Source organism: Medicago truncatula, chromosome 6 (genome assembly GCF_003473485.1).
Source record: "Medicago truncatula cultivar Jemalong A17 chromosome 6, MtrunA17r5.0-ANR, whole genome shotgun sequence".
Lineage (NCBI taxonomy): Eukaryota > Viridiplantae > Streptophyta > Magnoliopsida > Fabales > Fabaceae > Medicago > Medicago truncatula.
The window spans coordinates 37,646,878-37,662,640 of NC_053047.1; the positions used below are offsets into that span (position 1 = coordinate 37,646,878).

Below are 15,763 nucleotides of genomic sequence, written 5' to 3' on the forward strand. Positions count from 1 at the left end.
TCATTTTATTATCAGATATTGTCAGGATTTGGCCTTTTATGCCTTTATTTATGATTATGCCTATTATACAACAATCAAATGGAAGGATTCAATCATGTAAAAAAAAAAAGGTTAAATTGATTGATAAGTTCATTTCAATAGTTTCTCTTTTCGTTTCAACAAAGATCAAAACAGAGTCTCCAGTGTAAATAAATCAAAGAACTGAATTTGAACAAGTAGATACCAAAGCAGTAAAATTTGATAACTCAACTGCATTATGTTATCCATTTTCTAATTCACCTCCAACATCAAAATGAAAAGACAATGAAAAAAAAGTAAAAGAAAAGGAACATTATCTTCAACATTATCTTGACAGAACAACATGGCAGTAAAAAAGGAGAAGACTCAACCTGGAGTTAACAAATACACAACCAATTCGACTTGTAACCAAATCCTACGAGAAATTTATAGTCAAATATACATATTTGACTATAACAAGTAAAACAAATAAAAGACACAATCAAGACAAGAAGAACAGTCAAAGCCATAACCTCCTTCAACATTGGTATACATTAATAAAAGAACAGAGTTTTGCAATTGCAACTCAATAATTTGGAGCCAAAATAAATACGCAAACTCCAAAACCTATTCTCACCAATCTGACTACCATTAGGTTACTCATTCAAATACTGCTACCAAAACTATCCCTTGATAGTCTGCATCCCAAAATTTTCTTTAACTGAACTATGCTAGCAACATTAATGCTAAAGGGAAAAAAAGCCTAAACTAACCCAAAATTAAATAAAATTTCAAAAAAATGAATTACCTCAAAGACTGCAGGCTTATATACTTCACAATTTCAACCCGAAAGATCTCACTTTAATTGGAATATGGCAACCAAAAAACCACGGAATGACCTCCATAAACAAGCATCAGAACTGAAACAGAAGAAAATAGAAAACAACCAAAACAGCATCCTTGTGTTTTGAACTAGTGTGCTGCTAATGTGTAGGAATGTGTGTAGAGAGACGAGATCAGAACTGATAAAGTGATTGCATTTTGTTTTGGTAGGACGGACATGTTAAAGACAACTAAAAAAGGATATAATTGCCATCCCAAGTAAGTATGACTCTTTGCTTAAAATTCATGGACTAGTAATGCTATCAATGCATTCTGTAAGCAGTTTGGAGACTAGCATAATGCCAAAAAGAAGTTGAATGTTTCTCCCATGAACAAGCACTCTGTGAAGGTGAAGGACAGCTACCCTATACCAATGAATGATCCTCCTTAGTCCTCAGACATGTTGAGAAATCTTACCTTCAACTAATTGTTGGAAAATAACTTAATGTGATAGAAGACTGTCAATCTCAACACAAACCATTAAGCATGACAGAATCATGACAGAATCAAGTTCCCAAATAAACATTATTTCTACGTAATATTAGAGGTCATTCGGTAAAGGAAAAATATCATTATTGCAAATGAAATAGTCATTCAGCAAAGAAAAAATATCATTCTTAGAAATGAAATAAAAAAGCAATTCACAAATAGAAAGAGATTAAACATCAAAATAAAATCCATAAACCAAGATTCATACATCAATCATTCTATAACTTGTCTTGAAACTAATTATGATTTGCGCAATTGACAAGCCAATTTGCATACAAGGTAAAAACCTAATAACCATTACCATAAACCTCTAGGGTGAAATCTGAGATAAAAAAGGAAAAATAATCAACCATTCAATCCTCCAAGGGAAAGATGGCTTTCCTTGTAAATGACTACCTGACAACAATGCATTTGCCCTTTAATACCAAGTTCCTCCATCATCTGGGTTCTCAAGTTAAACCAAACCAGTTTGTTATCATCTCTTCTGAAGAATAAATCACCATTCCTTCCCTCTCCAATAGGATGATGAATGCCAGGTAAGGTTAGAATGAAGAGTTTAGTCCAAGACTCCTTCACACCAACTTCACCCAAAATTGATATGTGAAAAGTAGCCGACAGTTCAAAATATGAGATCAAAGCAATGTGGTCATTTAACACCGTCAAGTGTCTCATCTCTAATCCAGAATCAAAATTAACAATCTTAGTTGAGGGCATGGGTGTTATACAAACGACCTCCTTGCTTAAGTCAAATGACACCAAATATGCGTCATTATCATCGTCGTCGTCGTCATCCCACCAATGACACGCTCCATTCAAATACACATAGACACCTACACTAGTCCTCATACCACAAGGCATATCCAAATCAAGTTTCCTCCAAGAGTTACTTCTTAAGCTGTATATCTCCCACACATCATCACGTGACATGCTAGTTGGCAGACTTACCGCATCGCTTTCATAGTCAGATAACGCATCACCTTCAAAGTCGCTATCATCATTTTCATAGTCGGATAAATTCAGTTCATACTGTACATGGCGAATCACCTTATAGTCGTCGCTAACACTGTCATAACCAAATCCATGAAGTCGTTCCAGTTCAATCTCATAACGTACTGAGGGCTCTAACTCAGTAGGACTTTCAGGAAGCACCTTAAATTCGCCGTTAGTTGGATTCCATAATACAACATTTGTACCACTTTGGTAAAGACAAACAATTCCGTTAATAACGGGACCCAATATAAATCCAGGGTTGTCAGACTTTCTGAACGGAGTTGGCGAACCTAATTTGACTTTATTCTCAAACCTCTCACCAGAAAGCAAATACAACATGTGACTATGATAGTGTGGATATGGCAGAGTCTGTTGTAAAAGGAGACATGATCCATCGTCCTCGCTGGATATGACATTGTTACGATACATGTTCATGAAATTAGGGTTTTCAAATAAGCGAGACCATGATTTATGTACACAACTAAATCGTTTCAAAGATTTAAGAGGCAATTTGGAGAGAATGGAAAATGCAATGTCATTGTGGATGTGATTGCTAACCTTTTCAGTTGAAATTGATTTCTCCATCTTCTCAGGTTCAAAGCGCCGAAGTTGAAGTAGCAATCGAAAGTAGAACTTCGCGAACCTCTGTAACCCAACCCACACTCACAGACAGTAGCGATCGAGAGTGAAGATGAAATGAATTAGGGTTTTTAAACGATTTATCATTTCCTTTTACACTGCTGCTATAATATAGAGAAAAAAACTAAAAAAAATATAATTGTAAAAATAATACTAATATACTTTTTTTTTAACATTTATAAAAAGAATTTCCCCTCAAAAAAATTGTAATAATTTATAACTTAATTAAAGATTTCAAATCCTATATCATTTGGATCAATTTTTTTTTTTACAATTGGACCAATTCATAGTTGGTCGTGCCATTTTCTTATGTTATTTTCTAAAATATCACATGATGTAAGTTTTTTTTAACCACAAATTTTTTTAATAATCAAATTCTTACATTAGAAGAACCATATTCAACACTTAAATCTAAGTCAAACTCCCATCCTTCCTTGCGAGTGACGAACGAAATAAAATTCAATTACCTATCGACCGTTGCTCCCCATAACCCCTCCAAAACAAATCATCCAACTGATCAAAGCACCTAAAAGCTAAACCTCAACTCCTCATCACCACATATGAGCCCAAATAAACTCACGAACAATGATTTATTCTAACACTCCTTCGAATTCCACCGCCACTCGACCCAGTGGCGAAGGCTTATATGGGCTGAGGTGGGCCACGGCTCACCCCCAAAATAAAATCCTATTTGGAAATTACAAAATTACCCTCAGATTATATTATTATTCCCAAGTGGCCCACCCAGCATTCCCAGATTTTCCCCCTTACTCTGTTACGTTAGACACAACTTCTTCTCCCTCTTTGGAAATTGAAGAGATTGTACCTGGTAAAGGTGCAAACCAAATTGGTACTGTGAAACGGGCAACAAATACTTGATGGGGATCACATTTCAGTTCTATTTGTAGCTTGATCCGTATGTATGAAGCAACTTGTTTTGTTTTAAAAATTTTTGCAAAGGAAGCAACAAATTATTCTACAAGTGGGAATGTTGATAGTGCTTACAATTACTTGAAGTCATTTGATTTTATATTTATCTTGCATTTGATGAGAGAAATTACGGGGATAGCAAATGTGCTTTGTCAAGCCTTGCAACTACAAGCTTGAGATGTAGTTAATGCTATGTTTCTGGTTCGTAACACAAAAAACTCTTATTCAACAATTGAGAGAAGATGGTTGGGATAAATTGTTTGCTAATGTGAGATCTTTTTGTGTAAGACATGATATTGAGATTCCTGATCTCGATGATTTGCATTCAGCAACAAGATTCGGACGCTCTCGTCTTGAAGAGAACCAGATAACAATGGAGCATTGTTTTAGAGTTGAAATATTTTTTACTACCATTGTTAAACAATTACAAGAGTTGAATAGTAGATTTAGTGAGCAGACAATGGATTTGTTAACTCTAAGTTGTGCTTTGACTCCTAATTAAGGATAGTTATAAAGCTTTTGATGTTGAAACTATTTGCACTCTTGTTGAGAAATACTCTCCCATGGATTTCAATGACCAAGAGAAGATTCACTTGTGTTATCAACTCGAGCAATTCATTGTTGATACCCACAAAGAATCAAGTTTGAAGAATTTATCAACTATTCAAGAATTATGCTCGTGTTTGGTTGCAACTGAGAGGAATAAAATTTACTTCTTGATTGATAGACTACTCCGCCTTATCATGACTCTTCCAATTTCTACAGTCACAACTGAGAGATCTTTTTCAGCAATGAAGATTATGAAGACTAGGTTGAGAAACAAGATTGGAAGTGGGTTTCTAAATGATAGCATGACGGTTTATATCGAAAGGAAAATTAGTGCAAGTATTAGTTATGAGTTAGTTATTGATGATTACAACTTAGTTGGATCGTGTAACGACTTATTTTAATTTTCTATGGTATGTAGTTTACTTTTTTGATGAAACTTTGTGCTTAGCGTTTATTACAACTGAAAAATTTATGTTTATATATTATAGTATATTTTGCTGGCCCACCCTCGATATTTTTTCTAGCTCCACCACTGCGGCGATACACCACCTTGCGCTGGTGAAGAATCATCGTTGACCATCGCATCAGCTTCGTCACATCTCATGCGCTCATCTCTTTTAAAATAATAATTTTATATTCAATAAGTCTATCTGTTTCCAAATTTTAGTGTCCATTAAATATAGAAAATCATAAATTGTGAAAGACATCATAGAAAATTTTCATATTGTGTATTTTACAAGTGTTAATATAAGTTTTTTCACAAATAAAAAATTATTTAAAAACTAACGAAAAAAATCTACATTGATTTTTTTTGTAAAGTAGTCAAGTGGCTAGAATTCACCTTTTTCAAGATGAATAAGTGGAGTGTATGAGGTTCGAAACCTGACCCCTGCATATAACAATGCATATCCCTAAAAAAAGTATGTCAACAATCGTGAGATGGATCCCATTGGTTATGTTGATGACACCATTAGAAGTTTCGTCACAGCTGATGCAACCTATATTTGTTGGAAAAGACACAATCAATTGATCCTTCATTTCATCACAAAAATTACGAGGCACAATGAAAAGGAGATTACGATCAAATCTTGGTCGTTGCCAACCATTTAGCAATCTAATTTAAAAAAACGATTAAAATTTTGAATAGATTGCGGCACAAAAGTCATTGGTTGTGAAAGCAAGGAAAGAGACGGGGATCATTCTCTTGTGATGTGTTTGGCTATGAGAAGAGAGTGAGAAGAAAGAAATGGGTGAGAAATAGTGAGAGAAGAGAAAAATAAGTGAGAAATCAAGTAAATTTAAATTATTGTTTAGTAGAAGTGAGTTGATAAAAAATGGATTTGGGTGTGAAAGAGTGAATGGATTGAGAGTGAAAAAGATTTTAGGTGATTTCTTATTTACCGTTGAAGATCTCATTCGTTTATTCTTTATTTTATGAATAAAACATTTTTAAAAAAAATAATAATAAATAAACAAATACATTTATTAATAACAATGTTAAACATAAAAAAAAAAAAAAAAAAAAATCACATAGTTGTGTCACATAACTCGATATATGCACGCGAAGTTGACACATCAACACTGTAAGAGAGGAGTTGACATCAGTGACTAGTTGCATGGATGTACATTTTTTTAGGGACCAAAACCCTAAAGAATATTTTAGAAAGATTGAAATCAAATGTTGGTATATTTAAGAGACCATTTATTTATTTAACCTAAATAGTTAAGACTAATTTATCACTCTCCAATTCACATTGATCACACTCCAATTCTCCAATTTACATTGATCACACTCCAATTCACATTGATCACACTCGAATACATATAATAAATAATAAGAGTGAATACCTAAATCCGTCCTTGAATTTTCACGAATCGGACAAAAACGTCCCCTAATTAATCGAAATGCACGTTTTGTCCCTGAATTTAACAAACGTCCATCAAATTAGTCCCTACGTCCATTTGGGGTGTTAACGGTGATGACGTGGCTGTTAACATCTCAGATGGATTGCCATGTCAAACGCCACATAAGCAGGGACTAAATTGATGTATAATGAAAAAAATTCAAGGACGAAATTGATTGATTTCTGACAATATTATGAAATACAATCCCTGTTAATTTTTACTTACTATCAAATCGATCCCTGAATTACTTTAAAAAATCGTCAAATAAGTCCTTGAATTATATAAATATATTTCCAACTTGATCCTTGAAGCATATATTTGCAGAACAAATTAAAAAAGACAACACACAACTTCATCCTTGAAAATACCATCAAATAAGTCATGTCTTAAGTTTGAAATATTACATAGGCAAAAGTAACCCAACTATGGGGCATTAACAAGTCATAAATCATAAGAAGGATGTTCTTAAATATTACATAACCAAAAAGAACCCAACAAGTGGGCATAATTTAAACAAGTCAAAATATTCCAAAAAGTATAATTTAAGCATGCATCAAGTTTCACTTCTTTGGCACGCCGGTGGTTGGGATAAACTCCATGAACTTAGGTTGACTTGAACCGGATGGACCATAATTTGGATATGACACTCGAACAATGCCAAGAGCAGTTGGATGTGATGGTGCATGACTCGTTACTGATGTTTGCTTAGGCCTCTCATTTGAAATAATTGGTCCTCTAATGCCATACCTCCTTGCAGGAACACCCTGTAACAACAGTTTCAATCATATCAGTCCCTATTTAATAAAACATTCAATCAAATTAGTCCCTGAATTTTTACACTTAGTAGAAAATCGATCCTTAGAATTTAACAATCCTACATGTCTAAACACTGCTTCATTTGCAACACCATTGACAACATTTTGTCCCTAAATTGCAACATTTCCAGCAACAACATTTCCATCATTGACATTTTGTGCAACTTGTCCATCATTTTCAGCTAATACATTTCCAGGATTAACATCAAAGCAAACAAAAACGAACATCAAAGCAAACATCTAATGAAGTTTAAAGTTGAAAATGAATGCCTAAAAACTCAAAACGAAAATCACAAAAAGGGAGAAAGCGAACGAAAACAAACATGACTGAATGGAAAACGAACAGGAACGGTGTTATTACCTTATGAAATGACGAAATCTTCCATCAAAATTGAATCTTTTGCAATGTTCCTCGTCGAAGATGATGCTGATGAAGATGATGAATGTTTTACTGGGAAGAAGAACAGTCAGGGATGTGTTTGATATTATGGCTGAAATGTGAGAATGGAAAGGTATAGGTATTATAAGGTAAATTTGGAAAAACAGGAAAAATTGAATTTCAAAAGTACAACCGAAATTTTGTGCGTTTCAATCAAATTGGTCCTTGTACACGTGGCTTCCTTGTAGACACGTGTACAAGACAACAAGCCATGCAGGACGACAACTCAGCAACACTAACAGAACATTTGGACGGAAGGACTATTTTGATGGACGTTTGTTGAATTCAGGGACAAAGCGTGCATTTCAATTAATTGGGGGACGTTTTTGTCCAATTCGTTAAAATCCAGGGACGAATTTGGATATTCACTCTAAATAATAATGTTATTGTAGTTTAAATAAAAGGGTGCTGCTAACTGGTGCCCCGGGGGCACTAGTTAAGGAACAATTACTTGATGGATCACACTTGTTTTACATTAATTAAAGTGAGAAATTAGTCAAGTAATTAAATTTAGGCTTAAATATGTAAAAGGTCCCTGTAAGTTCGCGCATTTTTGGTTTTCGTCCCTGTAAGATTTTTTTTCTAAAACAAACCTTGTATCTTCATAACATTTTGAAAAAGGTCCTTGCCGTCAGCTTCTGTTAACAAAAACGCCATTGTGGCTAACGGAGGACAGGTGGCAGGCAATGAGTTGACATATTTTGATGATCTGGCATGCGAGATGATTAGTTTGGTAAATACAGGGACTAAAATCAAAAACGACAATTACCACAAGGATGAAATTAAAAAACGAAAACATCAAAATTTGAAATTAAAACCTAACTTTCATTCTTCTTCTTCCTCTAAAATAACAATTTTCTTCTTCCTCTCTATCACTCTCATACCTTGCGCCCTAGAACCAAAAACTATCTCTTTCAACAATGTCTTCTAATTCCATAACTCAACCATCATCAAATGGGTTACCTATGTGTGGTTGCAACAAAATCATGAGAATGTTCATATCCAATTCACATGAAAACCCTAAAAGGAGATACTGGAAATGCCCAACCTATATGGTGAGTTTGCTGTTGTAATACTTTGTTGTTGTTCATCAATTTTCGCACATTTTAATCAATTGTATATGTTTGTTTTCATCTCAGACTGCTAGTAGTTGTAAGTTGTACATATGGGATGATGAAATTGAAGGACATCCTCCATATGTTCGTCCAGTAATCGCAGCTGAATCATCAACCTCATCCATGAACAAGCTTCCATGTGATTGCAATTGTGAAGTGGTGATGAAAGAGTTGACTGTGATGTTGAAAGATCTGGGAATGAAGAAAAACGAGAAGTTGAAGAAGAAGCTACAACATTCAAGGAAGAAGACGAACTTGTTTATGGTTTTGTTGATTGTTTCTTGGGTATTTTTTGTTGGGTTTGTAATCAATTTAAATTGAGTGGTGTAGTTGATACATGGTTTGTAACAACCCTGCTGAAGGTGGTTATTTTGGTTCTAATTATGTAGTTCAACATTTGTGTGTTTTGGTTGTAATGTTAGTTGAAACATTGTATTCTACTTCTTTTTTATTAATTTAGTGATTTTTGTTGCAATTGATTGCATAACCATTCATAAAGCATGTAGATAATAACCTGCCAAATTGCATAAAGTTTTCAGATTGGAAAATAACATTGTCTGCAAAATAACATTGTCATATGGCCAATTATAAAAGCCAGATTACATGAAAACATGTAATAACCAAAATGCATAACAGTTTGAAATCAAAATTACTTTGTCTTATGGCCAAATATAAAAGCCAGAATACATCAAAATGGATAAAAGGGTCATAGGAAAACAACATTCATAAGTTTGTTGCAAAATAAGTAGAACATAGCAGCCATCTACTCTGCAGGTCTTGCTTCATCTCCCTTCTTGAACTTGTCAACATTGTCTTTCCCCTTCACTAGTGCTGCAATTAGCTCTCTGGTTACCTTCTCTAGCTCCTCTGGTGGCAAGCTTGTCAGTCCAACCATCATTTGCTCTTTCTGATTTTCTGATGGATTTCCAACTGTCTTCACCCTTTTTCCTTGAACCTTTGCAATATTCTTGTCCCAGTTCAACAGTTCATCAACCATTTGTGTCACTGCTTCATTACCTTGTGCTGGTGGCAATGCCTTCAGTCCATTAATTATCATGTCCACATCATTGTTTTGCTGAGTTGCCTGAGATGACTGACTAGTGTTGGATTGAGCTGACAGAGTGTTGCTTGATTGAATAGCATCTTCAACTTGATCATTTGGTACTTGTGCGTCTGGTACTTCAGTAGGGATTGGCTCAGGGTTTTGTGATTGATCAACTTCAGTATGGATTGGCTCAGGGTTTTGTGATTGAACCTGATCACATTGCAAATAGTGTTATAGGCAAAAACCAATTTTATATAACCCAACAGTTAAGGTAGTATCACTTACATTAGTAATAGTCCTAGGCCTTTTGAATGGTACATGAGCTGGAGGAACCTGATCTTCAAGTACCAATGGTGTCTCAGAATTAGATCCAGGACCAGCAACATTGACACACCTCAATTTCCTGCACCTATTACTCCTCCTTACATTGTTCAAATTGTGAGTTATTTGCTTGACTGACTCTGGCTGCTTGCTTGGCTGTGGTTGTTTGCTTGACTGTGGCTGCTTCCTTGGTTGTGGCTGCTTGCTTGACTGTGGATGCTTCCTTGACTGTTGCTTACTATTCTTTACCTAAGACATCACAATTTTATCAGTTAATAAATCCTAGTTGCATCATATAAAGAGTTGTTCAATACTTAACTGGTTTAGAGGGAGGAATTGATGCAGAAGTCATGACTGATGACACATTTGGTTGAGATTGAGTAGCTTCAAAAGCTGATGCAAGATCTGCAGCAAGGGCTTCAAATTCTGTGTCTTCACCTATTTGGTGTCCTGCCTCAATTGCTGCTGCATGGTCAGGAGCTTGAGATGATTGAGTAGTTGGGACATTAGTTGCTGCAGGGTTAGGAATTTCAGCAGGTCCAGAAGTTTCAGGTTGTTTTCTTTTAGGCTTTGTCTGTGATGAAAAAAAAAGGTTAATATCAATTCAAAATCAATGGGTAAACAATGCATATATGACAAAATATATAATAACAGTGTTATAACCTTTCTCTTAGCAGCTTCAGGGTTAGTGACTTGACTGATGCAACTTCTTGTATTGTGTCCATTTTTTCCACATTTGGTGCACCTGTAGCAAGTAGTTGTCCTTCCTTTGTTAGGATCCTCATCTGGTTCCCTTCTCCTTAATTTTTTAGGCCTACCAGGACCTCTTTTGTATGCAGGAGGTAACATTTCATCAACCTCAACTTCAGGCCACATATCCTCGCCATTGATTGGACTGACATTGTTATCATAACAGTCTATATATCTCTTTTTGAAATAGCATTCATCAACAAATTCATCAGGTCTTTGCATCCTATACCTTAAAGCTGCTACTGCATGCCTACAAGGGATACCCACAAGCTCCCAGAAATTACATGTACACATTCTTCTGTCAATGTCAACTATGAAAGCTTGTTTTGTGTGAACATGCACAACCTGAAAAATCTCATCCTTACTCCATATTGGAGTCCAACTACCACTCTTAGCAACCTCCATATCTAACCTATACCTAGGCTTAGGGCATATATCTTGTTGCCATCTATCCACTTTTTGTCTAAGAGTGGAGTTCCTATTCATTAGATAACTCCTAATCCACTCACACATTGTTAAGATTGGTTTGTCCCTTGCTACAAGTATTGTGCTATTGAAAGCTTCAGAAATGTTATTCATAAGAACATCACATTTAGGGTAAAAAGAAAAGGCATGCTTACACCATGAATTGGTTGGAATTTTCATGAGCCATTCCCATGCACCATGATTGATAGCTTTGAGTTCTTTCATCTTAGTCTCCCACTCTTGAATGTATGTAGCCTTAGCAGCTCCCATCATAAGGTCTCTAATAAGTGTACCTCCTCCAAATTTCTTTTTGAAATTGGCATATAAATGCCTCAAACACAGTCTATGCTCCACACTCTCAAACAACTCATCAAAAACAGTCATTAGACCCTGGAAAACAATAACAACAAACCTTAACATAAAAGTGTAAAAAATGAGGAATGATATAAAGAAATAAAATTAAACAGCCATTTTACCTTCTGTTGGTCAGAAATGAAAACTCATCTCTTGTCTTGACCAATGTCTTCCAATAAAAGGGTCAAAAACCACTTCCATGATTCTTTTGTTTCAGTTTCACAAACCCCAAAAGCTAATGGATAGTACTGATCATTTGGGTCCCTGCCAACTGCAACTAAAAGGATTCCTCCATATTTGGTTTTGAGATGGCATCCATCAACCCCTATAAAAGGTCTGCAAGTTGTTGTGAACCCTTTTTTTGTTCCATCAAAACAAAAATAAAAGGAAGAAAACCTGGGTTGTAGTTGTGGACCAATCCTTTCCACATTGATCTTGCAATTGTTTTCATTAAAGGTATCATAAGTAGGTGCTTGGTCATCATCTGAAGCATCAGGGTCACTGCTACCCAGCTCTTCACTTGTGTATCCAATTTCTAGATCATCTGCAGCAGTTGAAGGACCAGCATTCCCACCATAAACATTTGATGGACCATTTGTCCTTGTAGCAGGAGGAGCATCCTCAACATCACCTCCAAACCCATCATCCAAACCCAATGCTCTTTCCTCCTCACTGTCATCAAGTCTAACACCAGCAGCTTCATCTTCACTACTTTCAAAAACACCATCAGAAAATTCATCATCACCAACCCCTCCATCATCAACTCCTGCTGACACATTACCATTACCTGCTTCAACTCCAATAGCATCAACACTTTCTAATGATCTAACTCCAACATTAGCACTTGTGGTCCCTATAACTGAATGTTCAACATATATGTTAGCCTCACATTTGGTATTAGCTACATACTCAACAATGTTATCAGTGTCATTGTCATCTATAATCCTTACATACTTGTCATCCTCAATAATATACCACCATAACCTATACTTAAGGTGATCATAATATCCTAAATCTTTCAATATCCCAGTAGCTTCAAAGTAGCACCACTTGTCCTTATTAATATCATTAAACCGATTCTCTTTTCCTCCTCTGTAATACAACAGAAAATCCTTGACAAACTCACCCCCATGGTGAAAAACAACAGCTACAGACATCCCTGTAAATTTTTAAAAAAACTTAACTAGTTAATAACCTAACAATTTCATCCCTAACACAAACACATACGACAACAACACAAAACTCACGACTACAAACAACAGAACTCAACAACCATTCAACTATATCAGATTATAGGAACATTAGACAAAAATAAAATTTAAAACAGAGCATGCAAACGTTTCGTCTACCTTCAAAGCTAAGAACACAGTTGAAACCGCTTTTCTACCGTTTAATCTCGTCTATCACCTTCGTATCACCTTCGCAACTGAAATGCTTGTGTTTCGCCGTCGTTCTCTCCATTATTCACCCACCGGAACCGCTTCGTATGCCACCGGAAACTCTGTTTCTATTTTGGAACAAACCCTAAAAGACAGGGACGAAAATGAAAAGGTTTGTGATTTTTGCTTTATAAAGGAGGGAAACTTAACTTGCTGCCAGATCATCAAAATATGCCAACTCATTGCCTGCCACCTGTCCTCCGTTAGCCACAATGGTGTTTTTGTTAACAGAAGCTGACGGCAAGGACCTTTTTCAAAATGTTATGAAGATACAAGGTTTGTTTTAGAAAAAAAAATCTTACAGGGACGAAAACCAAAAATGCACGAACTTACAGAGACCTTTTACATATTTAAACCTTAAATTTAATAAATGCTATTTTCAATACTCTCTTAAAAACAAAGTTATTTCCATATATATATATATATATATATATATAGAGGGCATATCAAGTGAGAGGAGTAACTTAAATGAGAGATGAGAGGAGCTAATATCATCCGTTGGATCAAAATACACGGTCATGATTAAACTCCACCAAAAAAGGATTGGCACACTTGAACAAAAATACTTTACGTTTCCTCTTCTCTTGAAATGCATCGCTTCCTCTTCGTTATTTTTCATGGTTTTCTTTCTCTCTCCAAGTCCCAAGCATACAATTTTTTTTAATCTGCATTTGGACTGAGTGTTATGCCAACACTTTATCATGATTACTCAAATTGATTTACATGATTTGGATTTTCAATTTTATCTCTAACCCCCAATCTTTTCTTTTCCTTCAAAAATCTACAGGTGCTTCCTTTTTCCTTTTCTTTTTCACGCCCATTAAACTTCTTCCGTTTCAGATTCAGTGTTATCAAATTCTTTTCCCCAGTTCTTGTAAACCATTGCGTTCTCAGTTCCTTTAAAGACCCATTCTTCTTGATAAAGAAAGAGCTCCATCTAGTCATGATTTTAATAGTTGTAATCCATAAACATTGGTTTCATTTATGCAGGAAACAAACAATGAGAAGAAATATGCAAGAAAAATTACAATTTTTAAAGAATTATGAAGGCAATTTCAATCTTGTAGGATAAATTAAGAACACGCCTTCTTTCAATAATTTTTGAAAAACGAATTAAGAATTAAGCTTTTTTGTATTGAATTTTGCAAACCCACAAACTCACGTTTCAATTTCCCCTAACCTAAAAACCCAAAAAATGGGTCTTTTTATTTATGAGGATGATAGTGATGTTTTTGTTTTGACCAAATGGTGAAAGATTTGTTTTAGGATGAACCAAGTGGAGATGGAATACAGTAAAGAAGGGAGAAGAATTAAACTGAAATCTTGAAACATGGTGATGAGGATAACGATGGAAAAATTGAGAAAAACTAAGGCACATTAATCACTACAATAAGAGTTTTAATCTTAGCCCTTGATCTTGATCTAATGGTTGATAATAGACCCTCTCATCCTCTCATCCTCTCACTTGATACACCCTATATATATATATATATATATATATATATATATATATATAGGGCATATCACATGAGAATGAGTATCTTATGTGAGAATGGTGAGAATGAATTGCAGCCAACATATTAAAAGCAATGGGTGAGATTAAAACACCACTTAAGTAACTCATGTGCCAAGCATGTGAAAATTCTCTCCCTCTTTTCCATCATTCAAGTGCTTACTCTAGGATATTTAAGAGTTTGATTGCAGTAGCATTCATATATACATAAAATTACAATTACCAAACCGGCAACACCTATAAAATACAGGACATAACCATCAAAATTAAAATCGAGATTGTGGCAGATTAATTGCAGATGAAATAGAAACACAGGACAGATTGATTGCATATTGAAATTGAAATTGAAAAAAATTTCAATCCCCAAATCCCAAAAAGAAGTCAAGTAATTAGAAGAAATTAGATGAAAATTGACAAAAGGGGATGAAAGAAAGTAAACGAAGAATCGGTGAAGCAAAAGGTGGAATCGCAAACCCAGAAGAGAGGGAGAAGAAAAATCAGCCACGCACATGAACGAAGGAAGCGCATGAATCGTGGAGAAAAGGGAGAGAGTGGTCACATGCTTGGCACATGAGTCACTTAAGTGGTGTTTTAATCTCACCCATCACTTTTAATCTGATTGCTGCAATTCATTCTCACCATTCTCACATAAGATACCCTCCACTCCCCTCCCCTCCCCTCCAAACTCCTGAACAAAGCCTAAAATTTAGTGCATTCAATTCATTAAAAAGTTAAAGATTAAATGTAATACATACATTCCAATAAACTATTTCTATATTTGATGCATTAACATGTGCCTAAAGGACACAAGTTAACATTTTCCATATTATAAAGTTCAAAATAAATTAGCAATTCCAAAGATAAAACATAGCCAATTAAAATATCAAATACAAAATTATTAAATGTGCAATTGAGAGAGTATTGAATACAACATTTACTAATTTTAATTATTTGACTAATTTTTCACTTTAATTAATGTAAAACAAGTGTGATCTATCAATTAATTGTTCCTTAACTAGTGTCCCGGAGGCACTAGTTAGCATCCTAAATAAAATAGAGGATGTTACACACGTCTACATGAATTCCAAATAGACTCCAACCTAACTTCAACGAAAAATCAATAGAA

The 15,763-nt window shown here is 35.0% G+C and overlaps 1 protein-coding gene across 1 annotated transcript; it reads right to left on the minus strand.

Annotated features, from left to right (window-relative positions):
• Positions 1–1,537: 1,537 nt before the first annotated feature.
• LOC25480399 (F-box/kelch-repeat protein At3g06240) lies at positions 1,538–3,085 on the minus strand. Its single transcript, XM_024774517.2, has 2 exons — positions 2,917–3,085; positions 1,538–2,761 (listed from the first exon to the last, which is right to left on the minus strand). The coding sequence occupies exon 2, from the start codon at positions 2,695–2,697 to the stop codon at positions 1,714–1,716; it is 984 nt and encodes a 327-aa protein (XP_024630285.1). The 5' UTR covers positions 2,698–2,761; positions 2,917–3,085; the 3' UTR covers positions 1,538–1,713.
• Positions 3,086–15,763: the final 12,678 nt, after the last annotated feature.

Coding starts and splice junctions, on each gene's coding strand:
- LOC25480399 (XM_024774517.2), bottom strand. CDS start 2,697: ATGTTGTATTTGCTTTCTGGTGAGAGGTTTGAGAATAAAGTCAAATTA.